Source organism: Varanus komodoensis, unplaced genomic scaffold (assembly GCF_004798865.1).
Source record: "Varanus komodoensis strain SLA01 unplaced genomic scaffold, ASM479886v1 scaffold43, whole genome shotgun sequence".
Taxonomy (NCBI): Eukaryota; Metazoa; Chordata; class Lepidosauria; order Squamata; family Varanidae; genus Varanus; species Varanus komodoensis.
Genome location: NW_025335985.1, coordinates 193,991 through 217,173, shown reverse-complemented (window position 1 = coordinate 217,173; position 23,183 = coordinate 193,991). Strand labels below are relative to the sequence as shown.

General features: G+C 44.2%; 1 protein-coding gene across 1 annotated transcript; it reads right to left on the bottom strand.

Moving 5' to 3' along the window:
• Positions 1-2,456: 2,456 nt before the first annotated feature.
• Positions 2,457-21,312, bottom strand: CLTA (clathrin light chain A). The gene is made up of 5 exons (XM_044443958.1): positions 20,960-21,312; positions 13,087-13,124; positions 10,637-10,754; positions 8,864-8,975; positions 2,457-2,905 (listed from the first exon to the last, which is right to left on the bottom strand). Exons 1-5 carry the CDS (start codon positions 21,159-21,161, stop codon positions 2,734-2,736), a joined length of 642 nt encoding a protein of 213 aa, XP_044299893.1. The 5' UTR covers positions 21,162-21,312; the 3' UTR covers positions 2,457-2,733.
• Positions 21,313-23,183: the final 1,871 nt, after the last annotated feature.

Sequence of the window (23,183 nt, the reverse complement as noted above, 5' to 3'; positions counted from 1 at the left end):
ACCCTCTGGGCCAAATGAGGTATGGAGCCATTTCCATCACTGCTCTGCCTTACACCCTGATTTTTAGCTACATGGTTATTTTCAGCCATCTAGATAAAGCTCCGGGGAAGGGGAGAGAAAGAGGCTAGAACACCAACATGAGCTGGCAGGAGTCCTTGGCCCCAGCTTCTTTCCCTTCACACCCTCTCCTCTCAACCAAGGCTCACTGTAACATTGGGGGAAGGAGTTGGCAGTTTGTCCATGCTGGCAGCATGGGGCTGGGGGTGGGGGGTGGAGGACAGGCGCTTGGCCTCTGGTGTCCCAGCTGAGAATCTAAATAATCACCCCCCCCATAACATGGCACTCTAAAACTTTTTAAAAGTATATATATCCTTATTTTCCACAATTACCTTGTTTCCAATATATCATTTTTAACTTGCTGTGTATCCTACCATCAAATACCTAGAAGTTATGGAGTGGAGCTGTTCCTTAGTGATAAATCTGGCAGGAGGTGCACAGAGCAAACAACCTCTTCTTCCAGGGGACAAGACTAAGGGACGAAGGGGAGCAAATTCAGAGTAGATCTTGGCTGAACATTTTAAAAAACCACCCACTGGTGGCACTGACAGCTTCTGGAGGCAGTGGGTTCTTAAGCAGAGGCTGGATACCCATCTGTCAGGGATGCTCTAACTGTATCTGCACTGAACAGAGTTGGATTAATTACAAAATTATAGAATGGGAAGGGACTTCAGAACAAACAGAGAATAACTTTAGCTGTACTGCTTCTCTCCAAATTACCAACAACAAAATTTGTGGGCCATGCAAGGTCTGCCACTAGTAAGAGTTTGGCTAAACACTTTGCATCAGGTGCATTTTAGAACCTTTGCCCTTGTGCTTTGGCAGGATTTAAGACATTTTAGTCAGCCATCTATCTTCACACATAGTCAGGCCTGTTTACCAATAATCTATTAGTTTAGCAATCTAATTTACACTGAAGCCCTAGATTCTGGCTAGAACTTTTTATGTTCTGTACAGCAGTTGTTAACATAGCTAATTGTAGTAGAAACATGTTCTGAACAGAGTTCATAGATCACCATAAGGCAATGCAGAAAGCTTCCTAGAAGTTGCAGGCAAGAGCCCTGCTGGAAAAGCATGCTTTTGTGTTTGGGAAGGATGAGAAATGCCATGGCATGAATGGCATGAGCATCACAGCGGGTCTCCCTTGGGGTATTTTTGTCTAGTCCTGCTAGAAAGAAGTAGCAAAGGAGGCTTAAAAATGGAAAAGTATAGGGATTTTTTCCGCCTAGGTGCTACTACGGTTCCATACAAGTGTCCACCTAATCATTGATAGACTGTCTAAGCAAGAAGTCTCCTTCAGAGAGTGGCAGATGCAAGGCTGTCTATGAACTTACCCTATGGGAGTCTTCAGTCATCTAACATTTTGGGAACAGTAGGGGCTCTCCTTGGAGCTGTTGTCCAATACAGCTACATTTGATCATGTCTTCGGGTAGCAAAAACACATTACTCAAGTTTCTTGAAATAAGCAAACCATTTGGGTACCACAATGGGCTTTACAACCACTTCTTGAATAGGTTCTGCCTATGTAGAAGTAAGAAGTAACTTCAGAAGTTCTGATGTTGCCATGAGGATGGGACAGGTTCCAACTCCAATTCCCAGAAGCTTTTGCCTCAGGATGGGAACTACCTGCTCAGCTTTCCTATTCACCACACACATTGAGACCAGAGAGAATATGAGAACAAACCACTTGTTTGCTCAGTGGGAATAGCAGAATAATCCTGCTCTGCTGCTGGAAATAGAGAACGGGGGCAGGAAACTCCTTCCTTTGGGGCACAAGAGGAAAATGTGCTATGGGATAACTTCCTGAGCAACAGCACTTGCTATCTAGCGAGAGCTGGGTTACCAGGGTCCTGCAGGGATGCTTCTTGGATAGCTGCCTTCAAATGTAGCTTCTGTGGTAGAAATAGTCCATTTTATTTAAAGTTTAAGAACCTTCAGGTTCTGGACCCAACAACCCTATTAATGAAGGAGCCTTAACTCTGCCCCTGCCCAACTACAGAAGGGTACTGATAAACCCATTTTTTTTTTCCCATGATCCCCCCTCTGCCACACCTCCCTGTCCTTATATATACCAACTGCGAGCAGCAATTAGACATCAACCACCACTCTTTAATCTAGCAGATGGAAATGAGGGGGTTATGATAGAACCCGAGTTATCTACCTTCAGACGTGGACATAAAGCTGCTACAGCAGAAGGCATAACTGAAGAGGCAATGGACAAGGAGGGCAATCTCACATGTGCCTGGGTGCCATAAAGAGTCTTCTTCATTTGCTGTGCATCATACATGACAGCTGTAGCTATACAAGCTTCTATTAGTCATCCAGGCCATGTGTCTGAATGTCTGTGTCTTTCCAAGGAGGACAAATATGCTTTGGCTTCTAAAATCCCCACACAAGAATGCTGTTTAAACAGACCTTTAATATCAGTACAATTGAAAGTGAAATCTCAATGCACGAGAGCACGGAGACGATGGAAGATTCCTCCCAGTTCGGACACCGGAAGGACACAGATGAGGGAAAAACATGCAATCACAAAACAATGATCAAACTAAATACACCATGAGGTTTGGTCCAAAAACAAAAACATTTAAACATAATTAATTCAATTACTGCAAACACAGTTTCTCTGAGTAAAGTTAAAGATATTGCATTTGTAGTGTTGGGTGTGTTCTCTCTTCAGCGAACCAGCGGAGACTGCTTGAGGGAAATCAGCACGGAGCGCATGCGGGACACGTCCTTTGCCTGCTTACTCGACTTGGGATTAAAGTCACAAAGCCGAGCCACACGTTCCCACTCTGTGCCTGGGGATGATTCATCAACATCATTCACAAAGGCTTCTTCAGCTGCCCTGGAAGCAACGCAATACCATGTTTAATGTCAGCTGTCTACATTTCCCATCCCTCATCCCCATGAGCTATCTGCTTCTCTTTCATTTCATGAGGGATCTGGGGGTGGAATCCAGAAGCGTTTTGAAGACTTCCCACACCCATAACTTCCTGATAAAGAACAAGCAGTAATCAGGCCAACATGAATAGAGAAGTGCTACAGAAAATGTTGGAATACAGGTGTTTGATTTAAGTGAGAAATGCAATTACAGCCTGTGTCATAGACAAAAAAAGCAAGGCGGTTTGGAGTTATTTCAGCACGCTTTCACAGCACCGCTGGTACCCTATGCAGACATAGAGAATTATGCATAATGATAGGAGCAGAATTGGGAATACCACAAAATCAAGTGTACAGATGCCATTGCTGGGATCAACAAGTGTGGGGCTCTTGGCAAACAGCCCCCCTGTGCAAACATGACGTCCAACACAAGAACTCCAGTGTGCTAGTGGGCATGGGTGATATCCCAATCAGTCCCGGCACATAACGCTCAAGTTCTGCATAGCGCATGAATGAGTTTGGCATAGCAGAAGCTCAACATCCAGGTGAAAAGATTAGGCTAGAGATGAGTATCCAAGTGCCATTTTAATTTTTCAAAACAACTTGCAAGGCTCACAAACCATTGTATAAAACTACATAAAAACATTTTCAGTGCTATGGGAAGCAGAGAAGTTAAGCAAAACGTAACAAAAAAAGCAGTCCTCATGCTTATCAGTGCTATGGACTTGGTGGTACAGGCTGGAACAAGAGATATCCATGAAAGGCCAACTTCGATGATAACTTTGCCTGTTCATTTCATACACACAGTTCAGTTAGCATCTCTAAGAATCAATGTTACCCTTTCAACAGTTGTGTGCTGCTATCTTGCTTTAACACAGAAGCATTTTTGGTGGCTAATGAAAGCAAAAGGTCCTGGAACCCACACATGGGCAGAAGCTGTGAGTGACCCTAATTATGGGAAGGGCATGGGCAGGACTTCAAACTACCACAATCAGTACCAGGGGGGAAAAAAGGCAATGAGGATGAACCCATGGAGATCAGCACAGATCACAAGGATGATTGTGTTTCAAACATCACTGATGACAAGGGGTCACTACAACACTGCTATTTCATGTGACAAGACACTTAAGGGGCACTGAAGAGTTTACTTAACTGTTCTAGGCTGTAGCAAGGATGGTTTATGTTTGTGCTTAAAGGTGAAGAGAAACAAAAAAGGAAAGTTTAAGTCAGATATAGTAAATGAAAATGAGCATAATGCAGATGATAAGTAAAGCTGGCCAGACATGCACTTCCCAGCCCTTTCTACATTCAGGAGACATGCTGTCAGTCAGGTTCTGCATCAATTGCACTGCAGGTTCCCCGCTTCCTCCTCCACCCCACCCCCCCAGCTCCAAGAAAGAAGTCTGGATCGAACTCCAATTGCAAAAGGCAAACACCACCTGTAAGTCCAGCATTTCACAAATCTGGGATTATTCTAGGTCATTTGTCAGTCTTATTCCCATAGGACCACCTTTAATACTAGACTCGGAACAAACACATGCATGCAAGAACCATCTGCTGCTTCTTGTGCAGCCAGGCATATTCCTGGTAACACAGCAAGACTATGAAAAAGGAAGTACCTAATGACAGAGGTACAGGGTTCAAACAAAGTCCCAAAGTTGCATTGCCTCCTCCCAGCTGATGGCCATTTGAGTGGTGTCACTGAGATGGAGACAAGGCAACTTCCTCACCTTCTTATATTGCAACCCAAGTAATGGCTTCCTATTCCCTTTTGAAAGCAAGACCTGCAAACTGCTTTCACTTCTCTCACTTGGTGACAATTTTAGAAGTCCCACACCTTCATCAAAGCTTTGATAAAGAGTTGGTTGGAAATCCAAGAGCTACATCAACTACTTCAGGGCCAGATGTGGCTGACAAGCATCTATCCCCGAGCTTCAGCAAAATTCCTATTTTTATTGCATGCCTTCCCCTGTTACAAATGAGACCTGAACTCCCCTGTACCTCCATATCCTGGAAACCTGAGAATGCTTTCTTGCCATGTGCTTTTGTGCAGAACATGCCTCTCTGCCTACAGTGGTTTGTCGGGATATTTTAACCACAATGGGCATCACAGATTAGAAGTGTTAATTGAAACGGATGGACAATGGACCAGAGAAATAAGCAGGTAGTTAGGTAACATACACATAACCAATCACGTCAGAGAAGGGTTGTTTGTAGAAAGCTTCATCTGCCACCCTAGGTGACAAGCGGTCCACAGAAGAGGCAAGCAGGCAAGAGAGAGAGAGAGAGAGAAAGGAGAATAAGCAGAAGGAAATACAGGTGAACTAACATTAGGCTTAATGTGTTAAACATGCAACAGATTAGTCTGACCCTAGAAACATTGCAAAGTCCCAGACGCAGACAGCTGCATTTTTAAGGAATGCTTTGGCCCAGTGCTGATATAATGCTAGCTCCTTGCACACTGTAACTTGCTAAATGGAAGCCAGTCTCATGGAAACAAGGTCGGCATCCCTTCCAGGCCTTGGCAGCAGTTTCACACTGCATGCTGCAGATTTATACCAGAAATATCCTGGTACACCCAACTGCAAGAAGTTTGCAAGCCAGGATTAACCAGGATCCTGGCTCCAATTAGCTGTGACTTGTGGCAGTTAATGATGAAAAGAGGCTGGCTGTGGCAGTGGGGGGGGGGGAGATTAGATTAAATCAGATCAGATCAGATCAGGGCAGGGCAGAATTGGCATAGAGCATGAGAATGCAGAAGCTGGCTCCCAATTTGCAAGCGCTCACTGGAAGGAGTTCAGCTCTTGTCTACCAAACTTGAATGGCACATGAGCAGTTAAAGAAAAATGAGGCCATTCTGTGCTCTTAGCATATTTCATTTTTTCCATAGTTCATGTTTAGCACATGCTTCACAGAATAGCAAAGTTGGAAGAGGCCTGTAAGGCACAGAGTCTGATCTCCTGCTTAATGCAGGAGTCCAGGTTTGAGCAGCCCTGGCAGATGTCTATCTAGGTGCCTCCTGAGTGCCTCCAGTATGGGAGAGCCCACCACCTCTCTGGGTCATTGGTTCCAATGCCATACTGCTCTCACACATCCTGTAACTTGAGCATGTTATTCCATGTCCTGCATTCTGGCATAACTGAGAAGAGATCATGGCCCTCCTCGCTGCACCAGCCTTCCCAGTATTTGAGAAATGCTATCATATCTCCAGGCTAAACATGCCCCGCTCCTTTGATCTCTCTTTGTAGGGCTCTGCTTCCAGTCATCTTTGTTGCGTCCTCTGAACTATTGCCATGTTGTCTGCATCTTTCTTGAAGTGTGGTGCCCACACTGGGCACAATACTCCCGATAGGACCTAACTAGTGTTGAACAGAGGAGAACCAATCCCCCACATGACTTGGAAGCTATACTTCTATTAATGCAGACCCAAAACAGCATATCAGTGGCAAAACTGAACTAAGAGGGCAATCTGGAAAGCACACCATCTGCCATCATTTGAAGGAAGAAAAATCCATTCATTTTTGTGTCGGCTGTGACACTACACTCTATAGGATTTCTGGATTGCCAAATATAAAATGAATATCTGACATGATGGCATTGGGAGATTAAGACCCTTATAAGGTTTGTGAAGAGGGAGAAAGAACGAGGCTCAGAACTTGCATTACCATTGACACCCATCTCCCACTAATGAGGGACAGCAGTGAGTAAGATGCTGAGGAGGAGGGCGGCCTGAATGCAAATCCCTGCTTGGTCACAAAGCTCATGGACGAGTTGCTCTCTCTCTCAAGACTAAGCTCCCTCATAGAGCTGTTGAAAGGATATCCTGAAACTCCTTTGAGGACATAGCTCAGTGTTCTCCTTTGGCAGCCCACAGCTTTCCACAGGAAAAGGAGCTGAAGCAAGTAGGCCAATACAGACCTTGCTCTTTCCCCCTGCCGCTTTGGATCGCCCTCATCTTGTGCAAGGACTGCAAAGCCACTTCTGCTCCAGACCCACCTTCCAATATCTAAAGCACCTCAACAGAACGGCTTAAGTAGAAGGAAAGAATGAACAGACAAGCCAGGATGCTAATACAAAGCAACCAGCATCCACTACACAATGTCAAGTACATCTAAGGCTAATCAAATCCATGGAGTTAAACATTTCGCTATGAAATGCACTGTCGCCATTTCATGGAGAGTCTTATAAGCAGGTATTTATTAGGTTTCTAATTTTCACCTTGAGCAACAAAAAGCTTGGGACAGGTAATGCTTAAGCACAATGCTTTTAGTGTGGTAAGGAAGAGGGTGGAATGTTCTACTTCAGTCTAAGCAGTTCCATCAACATTCCAAGATGTAAGCAATCTAGGAATGGATTTTGACTGGATTTTGCTACCATCACCGTAAATTAGCATCGCTCCAAGCACTTGGTTTAAGTGGGAAAAAGCACACAATACTAAATACTCTTCCGCTGGCAACAAGCACTGTCACGCAGTGCTGCTACCATGAGATTCTTTGAGCCTAATGAGCACAAATGCTACAGCACCCTGTTTAAGCATGCCCAAGGATTTGACCAGATGTGTTGGGTTTTGTGGCCCATTCCCCTGCTTGACTCTCATGAACAGACCTCTCCCACCTGTGCAAAAAAGAAAAAAATAGGTCACCTACACCTACTTGAAAAACAAGTTCTTAGTTTCCAGCTGCTGTGGGAGTCTGTTTTGGCTGAAAAATAGGACATTTTTTCAATAAAATGGGCTTGCTATGCAACTTTGGAGGCTGTTTTAGGATGGGGTCCTCAGCTTTTTGATGTTAGTCAGCATATCGGGAAGGTCAAGCGGGTTCTGCACTCTCATAGAAAATAGCTGCCATTGCAGGTTGGTTTGGCCATTCACAAAATGGCTAGCATGATGGGCGTGACCAGTCACAAAACACTCATTTTTCAGAAGGAAATTGCCAGAAGTATAGTAAAACTAATGTGTGCTAAATGAACCTCAAAACAGAGGAGGGGTACAGCTCCAAAACACTTTGCCCAAGTTCAGGAGGGGCAGGAAACTGAGCAGGCACCAAGAAAGTTTTCCACACACTGCTCTCCAAAGACACCAGGCAATAAGTCCCAGTTTTAAGGCCTCTTTGGGCTTGTCACTCACCAGCAGGAAGCCTCATATATTCCAACTCCTCACATTACTCTCACTGCTTCCAAACTTTTCCTCCAACTGTTGCAAAAGCTGAGCATTCTTTTGGTATAAGCCAAGGAGGCAAGTAGCTGTGAGTTGCTCTCATGAAGAAAAGCACATTGCAACCCATCTGCCACTTGGGAACACAGGTATGTCTTTTGTCTTCCCCTTTATTATGAAGTAACATGCAAACTAATCCCGATTCTAACATTGTAGATAAATTCCAGAGACATTAGGCTGGTTCCACATAGCCAAGGCCTAAGCTTCAGGAGCAATCTGCAAGATTCCACCAAGAATTAGTTCCTTTATCATGCAGATCCACTGCTGACCTACTGCTGACTTCCTGCACAGCCAATCTTGGAAACACACCTCCTCCCTGCCATCCTCCCCTCTGCCAGTTCCATCCCACTCCAACCCCTTCCGCTCACTTCCCTTGCTGGTTTTATCCACAGGTTCGCCTCTGTACCAACATAAGCTAGAATTAGAACAAAGGTTATTCGTGGAGTATGATTAGCCTTTACCAGTGGGTTAAACCAAAGATAAAATTGGCAAGGAAATGCAAGTGAATCGAAGGAAGAAATTCACACACCAGAAAAGGGCATCCAGGATGGGAGTTCACAAAGGAGGGCTCCCAGTTTGCGAGTTGTAATTTACGGGAAAGCAGTATTATGACAGCACTGGGCCAGAGGGAAAGCCAAAAATAGAGCCACTGAGCTACAGCCTCCTTCCCCACAAGTGATGTTAAAACAAACCCAAATCACCTGTTCTTACCTATTGTTAGCTTTTGTTTTCTGTAGCTGTTCATCTTGCCTTGCATACCATTCTTCCAACTCTTTTATTGCCTTTTCTTTCCATTCTGCTTCTTGCTTTCGAGAGTTCGCATCTTCGAAAAAGGAACACAGACACACGAATGGGGCTTGCACTCAAAGATCTCTTGGGAGCTAAATATAGCTAAGATTCTGAACTCTTAGTAATCCAGGCTTTGGAAGAACTGGAGTGGCTGGAGGACAAACAATGGCCACTGAGAGCAGCCAGCTTCTTCCTGAAATTCTGCTGGCCGAAACAGTCTCCTTGGAGCAGCAAGGGATACATCCGGTAGTTTGACCCCCACAGTTCCACCTCAGTGATACAAGTTCATCAGTTCTTTCCCCATCCCCTGCAGTCTCCATATTACTCTTGGCACAAGTCAAACTGTGCTGGCCAACACCTACAGGCAAGTGGCAGCAGTTTTATGTATGCGTACTAGCCATGTAACTCAGCTTCCCAAAAACCTCAGATTTCATTCTTGCAATTTTAACAGAAACGCATAACCATTACAATTGTGAAAATATTCTTGACTGTATCAGCAATTCCTACTGAAAGCTAAAGTCAGGAGAACTGCTCACTATGATTTTGAGGAGCTGGGAATTCAGGGCAATGAATGCTCCTTTGCCACCCCCACCGAATAACTAAAGGAAAATTGTACAAAATGAGAAATACGCAAGCATTGGCATTATATGGGGTGAGAATCCAGAAACTGGATTCCAGGTACTGTAGGGAAGTACGAGGAATGCGTTGGCCTCCGCTCCCCAGACTTTGGTTGACTTTCTTGAGGCCATGAGCCCCTCTTGCTGCTTCCAGCATTTGCAGGCCTTGCCGACAACCAACAAGCCTTGTGCAACTGCTGCACAAGCAGCATCCCTCTTTTGTGGCACACACAGCAGCCTCTGCTTGTTCTGCATGTGATGGGGCATGTGGTGTGGAAGACAGCTGCTGGTTGCAGAGCCTTCATTCCGCAAATACTTGCGGACATCCTTTCAGCTTGGCTTGCTCTCCAAGTAGAAGAGGAAGTCTGTGAATGCCAGAGGGATAATCCTGCAGGTCTTCATTGCAACCCTACCCTCTTATGAGCTTTAAGCACAACACATAGCAAGCTGTACATCAGGACAGTACTGGATCACTCCCGCTTCCGTGAGACGACCGCACCCATGTAATATGGCTGCTGGAGCTGCACCAGTAGATAATGAAGTAGCTGCAGGATCAGACATGCTACTCACTGTCCTCCAAAGGCCAGCACCAGGTTCCCTGAGCCCAGCAGAAGGTGGCCCAAGCTCCTAAAAGTTCACTATTGAGGCACTCAAACTTGCACATGGAACAGGGAACGGAAAGCCCAGGGGGACCAAACCTGTCCCCAGGATCTTTCCCAGCTGAGCTATAGCATGGGTTCCAATCCAGGGAATGGTCAGGCAACTTGTGTGGGAGCTGCAAGTTGGTTCTTCAGCCTCCTTTTCCTCAATATGTCGTACAACAGAGGCTCTGCTAGACTTCTCTCCTTACATGCCTCAGCAATTGTCTCTTGTTCCAAAAGACTGCAAGCAAGGCACCACGCAGCCAAGGGAAACCCCAGCCCAAACTGCTCTTCATGCAGGCGCAGGAGCCAACAACAGCCTTTGCCTTGCAACTGTCAGGTAAAGGGATAGCTCCAAAGCCTCCCCAGGCTTTGTTCCATTCAAAATACTGCCCCTGTTAGCGATTGGGCTGATGATGCACAGTCCTGGCCCTTACCAAGTACTTCTAGGCGCTCCCGTTGCTCTTCTCTCCATTTGCGGATGCTCTCTGGCTCTGTCTGCAGACGATCAGCTTGTGAAATAGCAGCATAGCAGTCTGTGGGGCCATTGCTCTCCTGAAGCAGAAAAAAGATGCAGACATTTTTACCATCTGCTGTGGAAAAAAACACAGTTCCAAAGGGATACTACTTTTTATCGCTTGACATCTAAAAATAAGCAGGGATTACAGATTTGGTGGTTGTGCCATGACTGAACAAGATCCCAGCACACAAAAGTGTCAGTAAGATACCTGCTTCAAAGCAATCCAAACTTTCAATTAGAGGAGGAGGGCAAGTTTTGTGGATGGTCCTTTCAAACCATCTAAGAGTCAGGACTGTAAAAGAGAAAATCAACCTGAACCATTCCAAACACAGTTTGGATTCCCCCTTAAAAAGCCCAAAGCAAGTCTTTGACTGGGTGCAGATGTGCCAACTCAAAGGCTGTTACATCATGTGAACCCGGCAAGTGTAGGTTATACAAGGGTTAAACCCTCACACAACCTTAAACAAATGATGGGTTATTGTTATTGAACCCTCACTTAAGTCACACATGCCATGTTCACAGAATATGAAAATGCCCAAGCAGGGAGGGTATATTCAAAATACACCCTGCTCATATCCTGCAAAGTTACCATAGGTTGAACAATCCACAGTGGGCTGCCGGAACAAGTAGAGACCCCCAGTGGCAGCTTTCAAGATGCTTCTCCACTAAGAGATCTTAGACAGGGCCTCTGTAAAAATTAACACGTAGACAGAAACGAGTGGGGAGGAGCAAAACATCCAGATACATTGTCCAATTGGATTGTCAGCAGTTTTATTCCCCTCCTTACAAGCACAATAGTCCTTGAACAGCTGACTGCCCTAAGTACAATTCTCTGACATGTACAGAAAAACAAGGGGGCATTGAAAAGGACTGAGTAATTTAGCTATTGTGTAACTCAAACAAACTTTTAATTAGTATGATCACACCAACCATCTCTCCACTGGGTTTTTCATTGTTCTGCACAAAGAAAACAGAACTCCAAAAAGCACTGAGCTATGAAGTTTGTGTATAATAGAGCTCTAACTTACAAGCTTACAGTATACGGGTTTTGATAAAGTTCCTCCAAGTCAGAAAGTGGCCAATTCTGTAGCTATACAACAAGGGGCTCTCAGTCATCACTGAATACAACATGTAGTTACACTATTTTCTCTGCAAAATCACAAAGATGGGTAAGCCCACACAAGGCCCTCACAACAAAATCGGTAGCAAAGCAAAGTAGCAAAAGTTATCTCATACTTCTTAAACTCCATGGGGCAAAAAGGTACAATCCTGGTACAGAATCCCAACAGAATCACTGGCAATACTGAAATTGTGTAAATCATGGAAGCCACTCTGCCTCCATTCTCTAGCTCTATCATACTCCCCTATGGCGGTTTTCAAAACTGTCCAGTTTTGGAAATTACCTAATCATCCTGTCCATGGAAGATCCCACTTCAAAGAAACCTTGGGCGTGTTCTAGGAGGCACAAGGGGCCTGTTAGAACCCCTATCAACTAAAGTCATAATCTAGGACATTGCCAACACTCCTCAGCAGCTGGTGGGCAAATGCCCCTGAAAAGAAACTTGCCTGTATTAGTGAGTCACCCCAGGATTCACATGGAATAGAGTGGGGGTGGGGAATGAAGTCACAGGCACTCCTGGCATTTTGGACTGCAACTCCCATCACCGAGATGACTGTATAATTATTTGCACCAAGAGCAAAGTTCACTCATCACACGGTTTACAGCAGAGATGGGGTCCTGTGGGCCTACTATGATCTGCAGAGGTTCCCCATCTGATACCCAGAGCTTCCTTAGAGTTCCCTGGAGGAATCCCAACTTGATCAAAGGTCCAGGAGAACAGTGAGGATGCCTGAAGCCAGGGCTTTGGCTGGTACTGCGAGGAGAGGCAGCTCCCAGCTGGCCAAGTCTTCCTCTGTGTGCCTCTTGCCATTCCTGATAGACAAGCCAGTGTTAGAAGCATTCAGTATATAAGATTGTTTTTATGCAACAAGTCAAGTCAAAATTCCAATAATTCCTCCAGCTTTTTTTTTTTTTTTTAAGGATTGGAAAAAGAATCAGCTATTACAAAAGTTTCCCCGCAACTGTCATGGGATTTTGCCCTGTTGTCATAAAAAAAAAAAAATTAGGCTATCTTAAAGGAAAGCCCAGCACAATTCTGAACACTAGAAGTTTTATTTTCTGAGAAGTCTTACTTGGTCAAATTAGGGCCTCCTGAAAATTAGTTGCCAACTCAAGCATGCACACAGCAAACATCTTGGCTACATCACCTTTGGCCACCTTTGGACATGGGAAAACAGGACACGGTCAAGTCATCCAATGACTACAGTGCTTTTACTGTTGTGGTAGAGCTCATTTCACACATTTACCTGGTAGAGATCACCATTCGTCACTCCTTCAATCGAATCTGTAGAAAAAGAATTGAGTTGTGTTAGCCCTTCTTTTGGCAAGAAAGCATTTCTACAGAAAGCAGTAGAAGTCAGGAGTGTGCAAGAAGGGAACTGAAAGAAGATATAAGCAGGCTTTCCTGCAACAGGGTGCCTTCCACTTGTGCTGGACTGCAATTCCTATGATTCTCAGCCAACACAGAATCATAGCAGCTGCAGGCCAGAACATTTGGAAGGCACAAAGTCGGGCTGCTGTAAGGGCAAAGAATGTGAGGAGGGAAGCCCTGTTTTCAAGGCTCAGCTTAATCTGAAGTATGCTTGAAGATCTTGGGCAAGGTGCTATTTTTCAACCATTATCTCCATCTTCAATTCCTATATTTGTTAGATTTTTAGCCCACTTTTTTTCAATAAACTCAAAGCGACTTACATAATTCTCCTCCTGTTCTCAATCTTATCCCCACAACAACTCCATGAGGTAGGTTGGCTGAAAATCTGAGACTGGCCCAAAGTCACTATAACCAAAGTACTACAGTGATTATGAGTACTTTGGTTATCTTACAGTTTAATATAAGCTGTTAAGATCAGCACAAAAATGGTTTTGACATGCTTAGAATGCTTTAGTGCTGAACTGAACCAAAACAATTCTCTTCTCACAGACCACTTCTCATCGACTGTATAGTAATCTCAACAATAAAGACCTCGTGGTTTATTGCAGGCTATGGGAATACAGCAATAATGGGAAAATCATTTTAGATTAAGAATGAATGAAAATCAGGTAGTTACATTCCAGGAAAAAGTGGCATTCTTTTGGAAAGATCACTAGCACACACAGGACAGAAATACAAACACAGATCATGATAAAGATCTTCCAGTTAAACAATCCATTTTCTATCCTATTTGCATGCATTATTTTGCAACTTTAAAAGTATTAAAATGTAAAACTGAAAAGCTACCAAAATGATATTAACCAAGCTCAAGAGATTATCTTCTCTGTATTGCCTCAGACACATGATCACGGGAAACAGAAACATCCATATAAGACTAGGAATTGAAAGGCATTACTAAAAAAAAACAAAAACCCAGTAGTAATATAATGCCTCAAATCATACATATTTCAAAGACATAGTCTGAAATGTCTAAATTATGTAGTATTAGCAGTCCAAGTACCAGTTGCTGGTCATGTTTCTAAGATGGTATGCAATCAGACATAAGAAGCGGTCTCCAAAGTAGTATTACTTCTGAGGAAAAGATCCATTAAATATAGATTTATTCTTAAGGCCTATTTCCATCTGTTAAGGGTAAACTGAAGCCAGCAGGAGTCAGAACAGCCAGAAGGAACAAACAGTTGCTACTGGTAGTCACGTTGTGTTTCAAAATGCCACCATCCAGGCCACCTAGTCTTCGTCTTATGGGCACCATCAGGGTCAAAGTCAGGCCTGGACAAACGGTGGCCACGCAAGCCGAATACCATCCAGCAGCTATAAAAGAAGCTCCTGGGATGCTTTCATGAGCATCCTGGTTTTGCTCCCTGGAACTACAAAGATAAGCATTTGTAGTCTGCCAGCTCACTCTACTGTATATGGGGGGAATGGGAAACATAGGTCCCATATTCTGCAGGCTTCGCCAACATTCAGCACGTGTTAACCCCAAATGCAATGCATGCTTATGCGATACTGATGGGTGGATGTGAGGTGGCAAAAAATGAAACTTCAAGCTCAAAGGGAAGGACAGAATAATTTCATCTGCCATTCTCTTCTCTTACACAGATTGGCAAGAAAGAGCTGCCAAGCAACACACCACTATTTTCAGTGTCAACAAGGGCCAACATGAAAGCACATGTATCACTTGGCTCTAGATCCAGAAATCTCATCTGTCACTTAAAAATGTTTCTGGCTTCAACAAATCAAGACTGGAAATCCAACGACCAACAAGTCAAAGTACTGGAAAAGAGATAAGCAAGAAGTACAAGCCAATTGGCCTGCTGCAGAAACATCTTGGCTTATTAAACCAACATGTTCAGGAGCACTGTGCATGCAACACCCCCTTCCCAATGAGTAGGCTGCAAATGAAGGCTGCCTGGGTTAATTATCATTCCATTGCATCTGAATGGCTACCAGGATCAGAATAAGCTGGATTCCAAAAACAACTTCAGACATCATTTCACGTTTTGGTGACCACAGAATTCCAATCCTAGTGTAACAAATCTAATTAACAAAACAAATAGCCTATGGTTAATTAACCCAGGAAGCTTTTAACTGCAACATGCTATGATGTGGGAATGTAAGGTAAATGTACATTTTGGTTTACTGTGTTTTGTCCAAACAAAGCCACTATCTCCAGATCCCTACCATACCAAATGCTTGAGGAATAGCTTAGGTTGGTCTATATGTAAAAATCAGACTAAGGGCAATATTTTCTCATTTCCATACCAGTGAAAATTGTTAAAGGCAATTAGCTAAAGCATGATGATCTATGACTAGCCAATTCACACTGGGCAATATCCAAAGCAATACTACTGCTAACAAAAATTATGTTAAGCTAGTGGGAACCAGCTACGGCAATTCCAACAGTGCTCTCCAGCAGGCCAAGTTCCCCAAGGATACCCATCATCCAGCAAGTACTATTGGCATTGCACCAGAAATAATTCACAGTAACACTGCATCATCCATTCTAGCAGTAGTCTCACACTGGATTCTGCTCAATATTTCTGACATAGCTAGCCCTAAGTACTAAAAAAGAAAACATTAGAAGACCCACTGGCTCTTTGGAAATGTTTGGGCACATTCACCATGTATATAAAGATTTTTTTTAATTTTAATCAAAAATAATCACATGGGGTCTGAAACAAAGGAGACTGGAATACCCCACTCCAAACTTTTTGGCTCTGAGCCATCCATTAAGATAGCCAAAAAGTTCTAGTTGAGTTTGACTGCACTGGGAAAGATAAGCCTAAAATACAGTTATATAAAACTGATACTGACTGGATGTGCAACTGGCAGGATTTGCATTCTAGGAAGCAGCAGTTATCAAGTAAGGAAGGCCAGAATTTATGACACAAGAGTGCTTATGCTCAAATATGACAGCTCCCCTCCAATCTAGCTGTTCCAACTTGAACTGTTTCAAAAGACCAAAAAAAAAAAAAAAAGCGTTTCCCCCCCATGTCAAAGGCAGTGTACAAAGACTAAAGCTTTACCATTTAATGTACTCTGCTTGGTTTGCTCTAGTAGTTTGGAAAAAGCAGATAAGCTTAGCCAACTTTGCATTTAGTAAGCTACATAACCCTATGTGGACCGTATTATGTTACCTTGGGTGTAATGTTACTTCCAATGCCAGCAAAACTAGCAGCCTAGTTCCAATGAATCTCCATATTACTCTTACCATTCTGAATAATGCAGCTAAACTACCAAGACTGAGTAATCAGCACACTTTCAGGACACTCCAGAGCATCTTTTCATAGTCTCCCACCCTTAAACCAGTCATTTTTACTATGCAATTTGACTCACACTGCACTTATTTCCATGATGCGACCACCAGAATACTGTATCTCACTGACACAAGCAACACATTTTAAGAACACCAAATTGAATAAGATAGTTTAGAGGGCTAGAGTTATAAAAAGTAAATCCACAAATCCCCAGCTGCTCTCCCTACTTAAGTACTTAAAATTAACAAGGGTGCAAAAAAGCAGTTTGTTATGCATGCAGCTAGTTAACTGTGTTCTGCATCAAGAAATACACTGGATGGCTGTTCTTAAAGTAGCTGAAGCACAGTTCCAACAATTTTTGCCATCATATTTTGTTTACCTGAACATCAAAATTAAATAAGGGGCTAAGACCCTAAGCAAGAGATGGAGGGAGTCTTATTAAACTTGAGTTTCGGGCTATTCTTTTAGAACTCCCCTCCTTTTTTCACTTCAGCTTGGTCCTAGATCAAATTAAGCCAGAATTTTCCCTAAAAGCAAAAATGTCAAAACTGAGGCTGTCATATATAAGACACATCATGAGAAAGCAAGAGTCCCTAGAGAAGGCAATCATGTTAGGGAAAGTCAAAGGCAGATGAAAGGGAAGACCCAACATGTGATGGACTGAATCTGTGAAGGAAGCCACAGTCTTGAACTTGGAAGAGCTGAATAGAACTGCCACGAACAGGAACATTTTGGAGGGCTTTCAGACAACTTGATGGCACACGGCGGCAACAACATTTTGCACATTACCTTTTAGGGTGCAAGCCTATCAATTTTCCCTCTCTCTTCAGAAACCTCTGAAATTGGAGGCTTCCAAAATTTCTATGTCCTTCCATGCTGAAGCCAGTAGGGCAGGGAGAGTCGCAATGATCTTCATATCCCTATCCTCAGTCTTATGGCAAGTTCAGCTAGAATTTAGCTCATCTAGCAGGGACACTTTGGAAGGGGACAGGAGGCAGCTAAGGATCTCTCAGATCTTGAGTCCTGTGGTCCTCCTCCTCCCCACTCCCTGGAACATGCCCTTTCCTCTTTTTCTAAGGTTGTTTTCTGCCTTGAGAGGGTATACAATGCAGTTCTTTTGAAACCTGCTACACAGCATCAGATCTCCAACTTCACATTGCAGGAATCAATATCTCCAACCTCAGAAGGGTCTTTCCTGAGAAATCCAATCGTCCCTGGAATACTAATTTAGAGAGTGCAAATAAACTAACATTTCTTGAACAGGTGAAGCTTTACCACTTCATCTGATATACTGTCCTCAGAGTAGTTTATAATTGTAAAAACTCAAATAAAATAGATACATGAAAACCTATTCCAAATGTAAGTATTTTTAAAAAAGAATACCTACTACTCAATTTTATCCATTTTTTTTTACTTTTTTAAATATTTTTTTAGGAGTAAAAATGTTTACTCTAAAGCATGTTCCCCCAAGCTCAGTGAGACTCAGCTCTAAGTGTGCATGCACAGAATGCTAGTTGCTCAACTATACTCCATTCCCATTCATCAACTATAGTAAACTCATGAAACAGCATTTCTGGATTTTATGGCAAACCCATTTCTTAAGATTTGGTCAAACAATTCAAAATAGTAGATAAATCCAAGGGAAACATCATGTCAGCAAGTCTGTAGTGTATACTGGCACAAAATGCAGACATTAGCATAAAAATATTTTCTCAGCAAAGAGTAGCAAACTAATGTTTCGATACCACCATTTCCTGGTTTTAAATAAACTGCTGAGTGAAGGGATCATTTGGTCAAAAGGTAAAATATGCTAGTCAGCAGCAAGCTCTTAAGTTCTTACAGCAAATACACTGCTGAGATTGGATATTACCTTATTCAAACAGCATACAGTCCAACTTAGAAATCTAAAAACCAGGAACAGATGAAAAAGCACAAAGAGCATCCAGTCAGATGCACTGCTTGCTAAAAAAAAAAAAAAGGAACATCTTCACAATGGAAAGTGGCCTTAGGAAGGCTTGGGAGTTTCCCAAAGAAGGAAGCCCTTTTGTGCTGGCCTATACCAACTTAGGAAAGGTGGAATATGCAGAAGGCCATCCCAGGATGATATTAATAGACAGGATCATTTGGAAAGCAGCACCAATCCCTTAAAATATCCTGATCCTAGGCTATTTAGGGTTTTCAAGGTAACAGCCAAAACTTGGTTTAATTTATTTATATTATTAAACTTATATACCGCTGTACGAGTCCCACAGGACTCTAAGTGGTTTAATATATAATACTCTGTGAGTATATGTAAATTGTATATATGTGAGATATATAGTGTACACACGTGTGATATATAACACTGTGACCTTCAAAAAAGGAGTATAGCAGTGGCTTTTCTAAGGTGTACTTCAGGAAGCCACGTCTGTTCCTAGGAAACCTGCTGCAAGAACTCTAGCATGCTGCAGGAAATTTGTGGGGGCACCCTCAGTTCATGTATGGCAGAAGCCAGTCCTTTTGGGTCCTCACTACATAAAACAGGAACACAATTTAGAGCCAAAACTCTTGATAACTTGCTCTGTACTGGATGGGCAAGCACACTGCCATTACTGATCTCAGTGGAGCTCAGCATTCCTTTGATCAGAGTCTGACAGTCATATTTCATTCTGACCATGAAGTTGAGAATTGTACATTGTGAACAGACTTGGCTTTAGGATGACACCTTAAGTCCTGCTTTTCCCAATTTCTGCCTCCTGAGTGTACATCAGTCCAAGGGGGACTGATCACTTTCCTAAGATAACAAGCTACAAGATCGAGTTTCATAGTTTAAGCATCTAGAGTCTAGCATAGGTTACCTGAGATAACAACAGACAAGCTAGCCCATGCCTGGAAATGTAGTTTGTACTTCCAATTTGCAGCTGTGTATGCCAGCAAGAGATCTCTGTGGAAAACCTGAATCTGCCCAAAACATATATTAAAAAAAGGGGGTGGGGGCTTTTTAAAAGATAAACTATAACATTGTCTGGGATACTCTCGATGCTCTTCCATTTGTGTCTCACCTCTCTCAAGTCTGTCCCCAGTAAGTCATTCCTTTTGCGGGGGGGGGTCCCCTCAAGAGACCGCTAACTAAGAAATTAAATAAATAAGTGATAAATATCAGAGGATAAAATATGTGAGGAAGGCTGCAAGGTCAATGGCATTTCTCAGTAAAATTATCAATTTAAAAATACTCCAGGGTGGGGTGAGGGGGGGATCACAAAGGCATCCGGCCTTAAGATGTTTCAAGTGTCGCAGGAAATTTTTTTTCTTGTGGTCACATTACTGCACAAGTGGTCTGAAGGGGGTCACCGACCATAAAGTTGCCCCTTTTATCTCTGCCTTCTTCCATGATTGCTCTTGTTTGCAGAGGGCTTTTAAAATAAGGCTAAGGGCTACAGACAGCTCAAGGGTCACGGGCTATGCACCCATTGGAAAAGCATCAAAACACTTAGCATTGACACAACTAATTTCTCCTGAAACCAACTTAGGAGAAATTTGGAATTAGAGTCCATACAGGGATGGAGCTATCCATTTAAGGCAACTTCAGAAGGAAACCAAATGTGTTTCTTCCACATATCTGAAATATATTAAACCAACTCACTGGACCTTCACTGGCCCATCCAAACCTTTCCAGCGTTCTGAAACTCATCTATTGCTTTGATTTCAAGAACAATGGGCCCTCCTGAAAAAGCTAGTTCACACAACTAGCTTGCTACAGAGAGCTTCAGCTGTGAGGTGGCATAGAAATTAAATAAATAGTAAAAACATGGGTGAGTAGCACCAAGAGAGCACTATTTTCCTGACCTGCACATTTTACCACTTTGAGGGCTGAAAGATGACACAAAATGATTTTAGGAAATAAGATCAAATACATTTTGCAGACAAAATCTTTTGCAGCTCCTCTAAGATCACAGCTCCCTATTCAAAACATTGTACGCGTGTCTAACTGCACAGCACTTCGGCTATGACAAACCACACCAAACAGGACACTGAACGCAGCCGACAGGAAACCACAAGACAGTTGCGACATTGATCTAGAATTACTCTTTGACATGCAGTTGGCACAAAACAGAACTGAAGAGCTCAGACGCGCCGAACACCTGCGGAAATCGGGATGTGCAGCTTCGCAGAATCTAAGCTAGGGTGGGTGAGTGGGCGGATCGGGAGCGGAACTAGAAAGAGATGGACTTCCTTAAAGCCACTTTCGCGAGTCCGTGGCAGGGGCGGAGCTGGGGTGCTTCCCAACTCGCAGTCCAGGAGGACCCTCGAGCCCTGTAGTAAAGAGCAGCACCGCGAGAGTTCGAACCAGGACACCATCCCCACGACAGCCCGATCACACGTGTCAGTCCTCACGTGACAAGCATGCACGTGTGGCTCCACCCTCTAGCGGTCCCCCAGCAGCCCGCTTACCAGCGAGCAGTCCCTCCTGGCCTTGCATCCCCGTCGGCACCTCGCCGTTCTCGAGGATGCTGTAGCCCACGTCGTTCTCGATGCCCGCGATCTCGTTCTCCTGCTGGGCCAGGAAGGCGGCGGCCGGATCCTCCTCGCCGCCGCCCAGCGCCCCGTTTCCCGCCGCCGGCTGAGGGGCGCCGAAGAGATCGAACTCGGCCATGGACACGAAGGGGGGGGAAGGAGCCAAGAGAAACAACGGCCGCGAGGCACGAGAAGCAGAGCGCGCTGGAGACACACTCGGCCGTTTAACGGCTCAGCAGGAGCGCCAGCTACTACTTCCGGCCTCCTGGGGCTACTCAGTCACGCAGTCAGCACCCTCCGCTCCTCTTCCTCCTCCCGCTCCTTATCCGGAAAGCTCCTAGAGTGACGGCTCCAATCTGCCAATCGACTAAGAGGAAGGAGAAAACGTAGGCCAATCCGCGCGCCGAGAAGGCCGGGGAGGCCTGGAAAGCTTCACGTGACCGTCGATGCGACCAATCTGCACGCACTCCATCCCCGCTGCACTGGGTGATCCCCCGGTCGGTTGGCGGGGGCGTGGCCTGTCCGAGCCCTTCGCGGGGTCCTTCTGAGCGAGCGGGAGGCGTCGCCTTCGTGGCCGGCGGGGCTTGCTGCGCTGCCGAAAGAGCGAACCCCGCGAGCTCCCCGAACCGTGTTTCCCGGGGAGCTCGCCCGCCGAGGCTTGCGCCGAACGAGTCCAGTCACGGTGTCCCAGGACGTGTCCTGATGCCAGTCGCTTGCTTTCCGGTCGGTCCTAAAACTAGTCCTTGCTTGGGATCCTTTCGCACGGGATGGTTCCCTTCTGCAAAGGATCGCGCGACACATGCACAATAATGCACACTGAGGAAGTGCTCCTAAACACGAACAGGGCGATCTTACGCAGGTCTGTTTAGCAATCCCACTGAGTTGGTGAATTTTCTTCTAAGCCTTTGGCCGCACCTAAAATAGGTAAATCTCGTCGAATTATATGGGGACTGTTTCTCCCGTGAAGATTGCAAACTTCCTACAAAGTAAGACCTACTGAAATCAGCAGCAGGATGTTCAAACGATGGATTAAGCCATTCATGAGGCTTGTGATAAAGATCCCTGTACAATCTGATCCTATGCATGTTTCATTGTGTTCAATGGGTTATTGTCCCAGCTATGTAGGATTACACAATTTATAGCCTAACCCTGGGTATATATAATGAGACATAAATTACACGTTATTCAGTTACCTAACACCACTTTCCCTGTAGTTTCCGAAGACCACTGAAGGATAGTTTTTAATGTTTCTTGTAATGTGAAACTGCCTTTTCAGGTCGATTGGGGAAATTGTCAACTATTTTAGTGACACTTGTCCACTGCTTTTCATTTATAGCTATTTAATATGCAGAAGTGAATCATTTCCTGACACAGAAATAGGTATTGTGAAAGATTTCACCTGCTATATCACAGTATTGTAGGCTGCTGTTAAAAGCACAGGGACTGAGCAAGAAAGCGGGGAGGGGGGCTGCTCAGTTTCTGCAGATCATTGCTAGAACTGTATTGCCTTCAGAGATTTACCCAGAACTTGTCAGAATCCTGAACATCCGCTTAGCCATTTCTGGTGACAAGCTTTCCTGCTTTGCTTTTCCTCCTCTTTCTGCTGGGTCAGCTTTTTCTGCATTTCTCTGTAAATTATTGTGTAATCATGAGTAGAGCATTAGTTCCTTGCTCCAGCAGAGTGGTTATCATGACAGGCAGCTAGCTTGGCTGGAAGGTCACACTGAAAGGAAACTGAAGAGACACAGCACTTGACTTCATCCCTCCACAAGACCCATCAGAAAGATCCACTGTTTACACAGCTCTTTCACCGCTGAATTTCCAGTTGGAAATAAATGTCTTCATCTGTTTGCAAAACACAAGGGGTCAGTGAAAAACTGCAAGGCCCCTCTTCTGCCTGGCCTGCAAAAGCCACATACTCAAATTCATAGAGCAAGCTGACATGTGGTTATTCATCAGCTACCTTGAAGCCAGTCTGTTTCCAATGAAAAGAAAATGTGTTACAATAAGCTATTTTACTCTCCAGTTTGGCACGGCCAGGCAGAATCCCCTGGTCCTGTCCCTGTTTTATGCTGAGCCATTTCTCCATGGGCTCTGATAGATGCATGGAATTCTCCTTCCCAACCAGTCAACAGTTTTCAGGCAGGTCACTTGTTGGGTG

Excerpts from the sequence above, each read along its gene's own strand:
- CLTA (XM_044443958.1), bottom strand. The coding sequence starts at position 21,161 with ATGGCCGAGTTCGATCTCTTCGGCGCCCCTCAGCCGGCGGCGGGAAAC. Across the intron at positions 13,125-20,959 it reads CCAGGAGGGACTGCTCGCTG|ATTCGATTGAAGGAGTGACG; the intron begins GTAAGCGGGCTG and ends CTTTTTCTACAG. Across the intron at positions 10,755-13,086 it reads CGAATGGTGATCTCTACCAG|GAGAGCAATGGCCCCACAGA; the intron begins GTAAATGTGTGA and ends TTTCTGCTTCAG.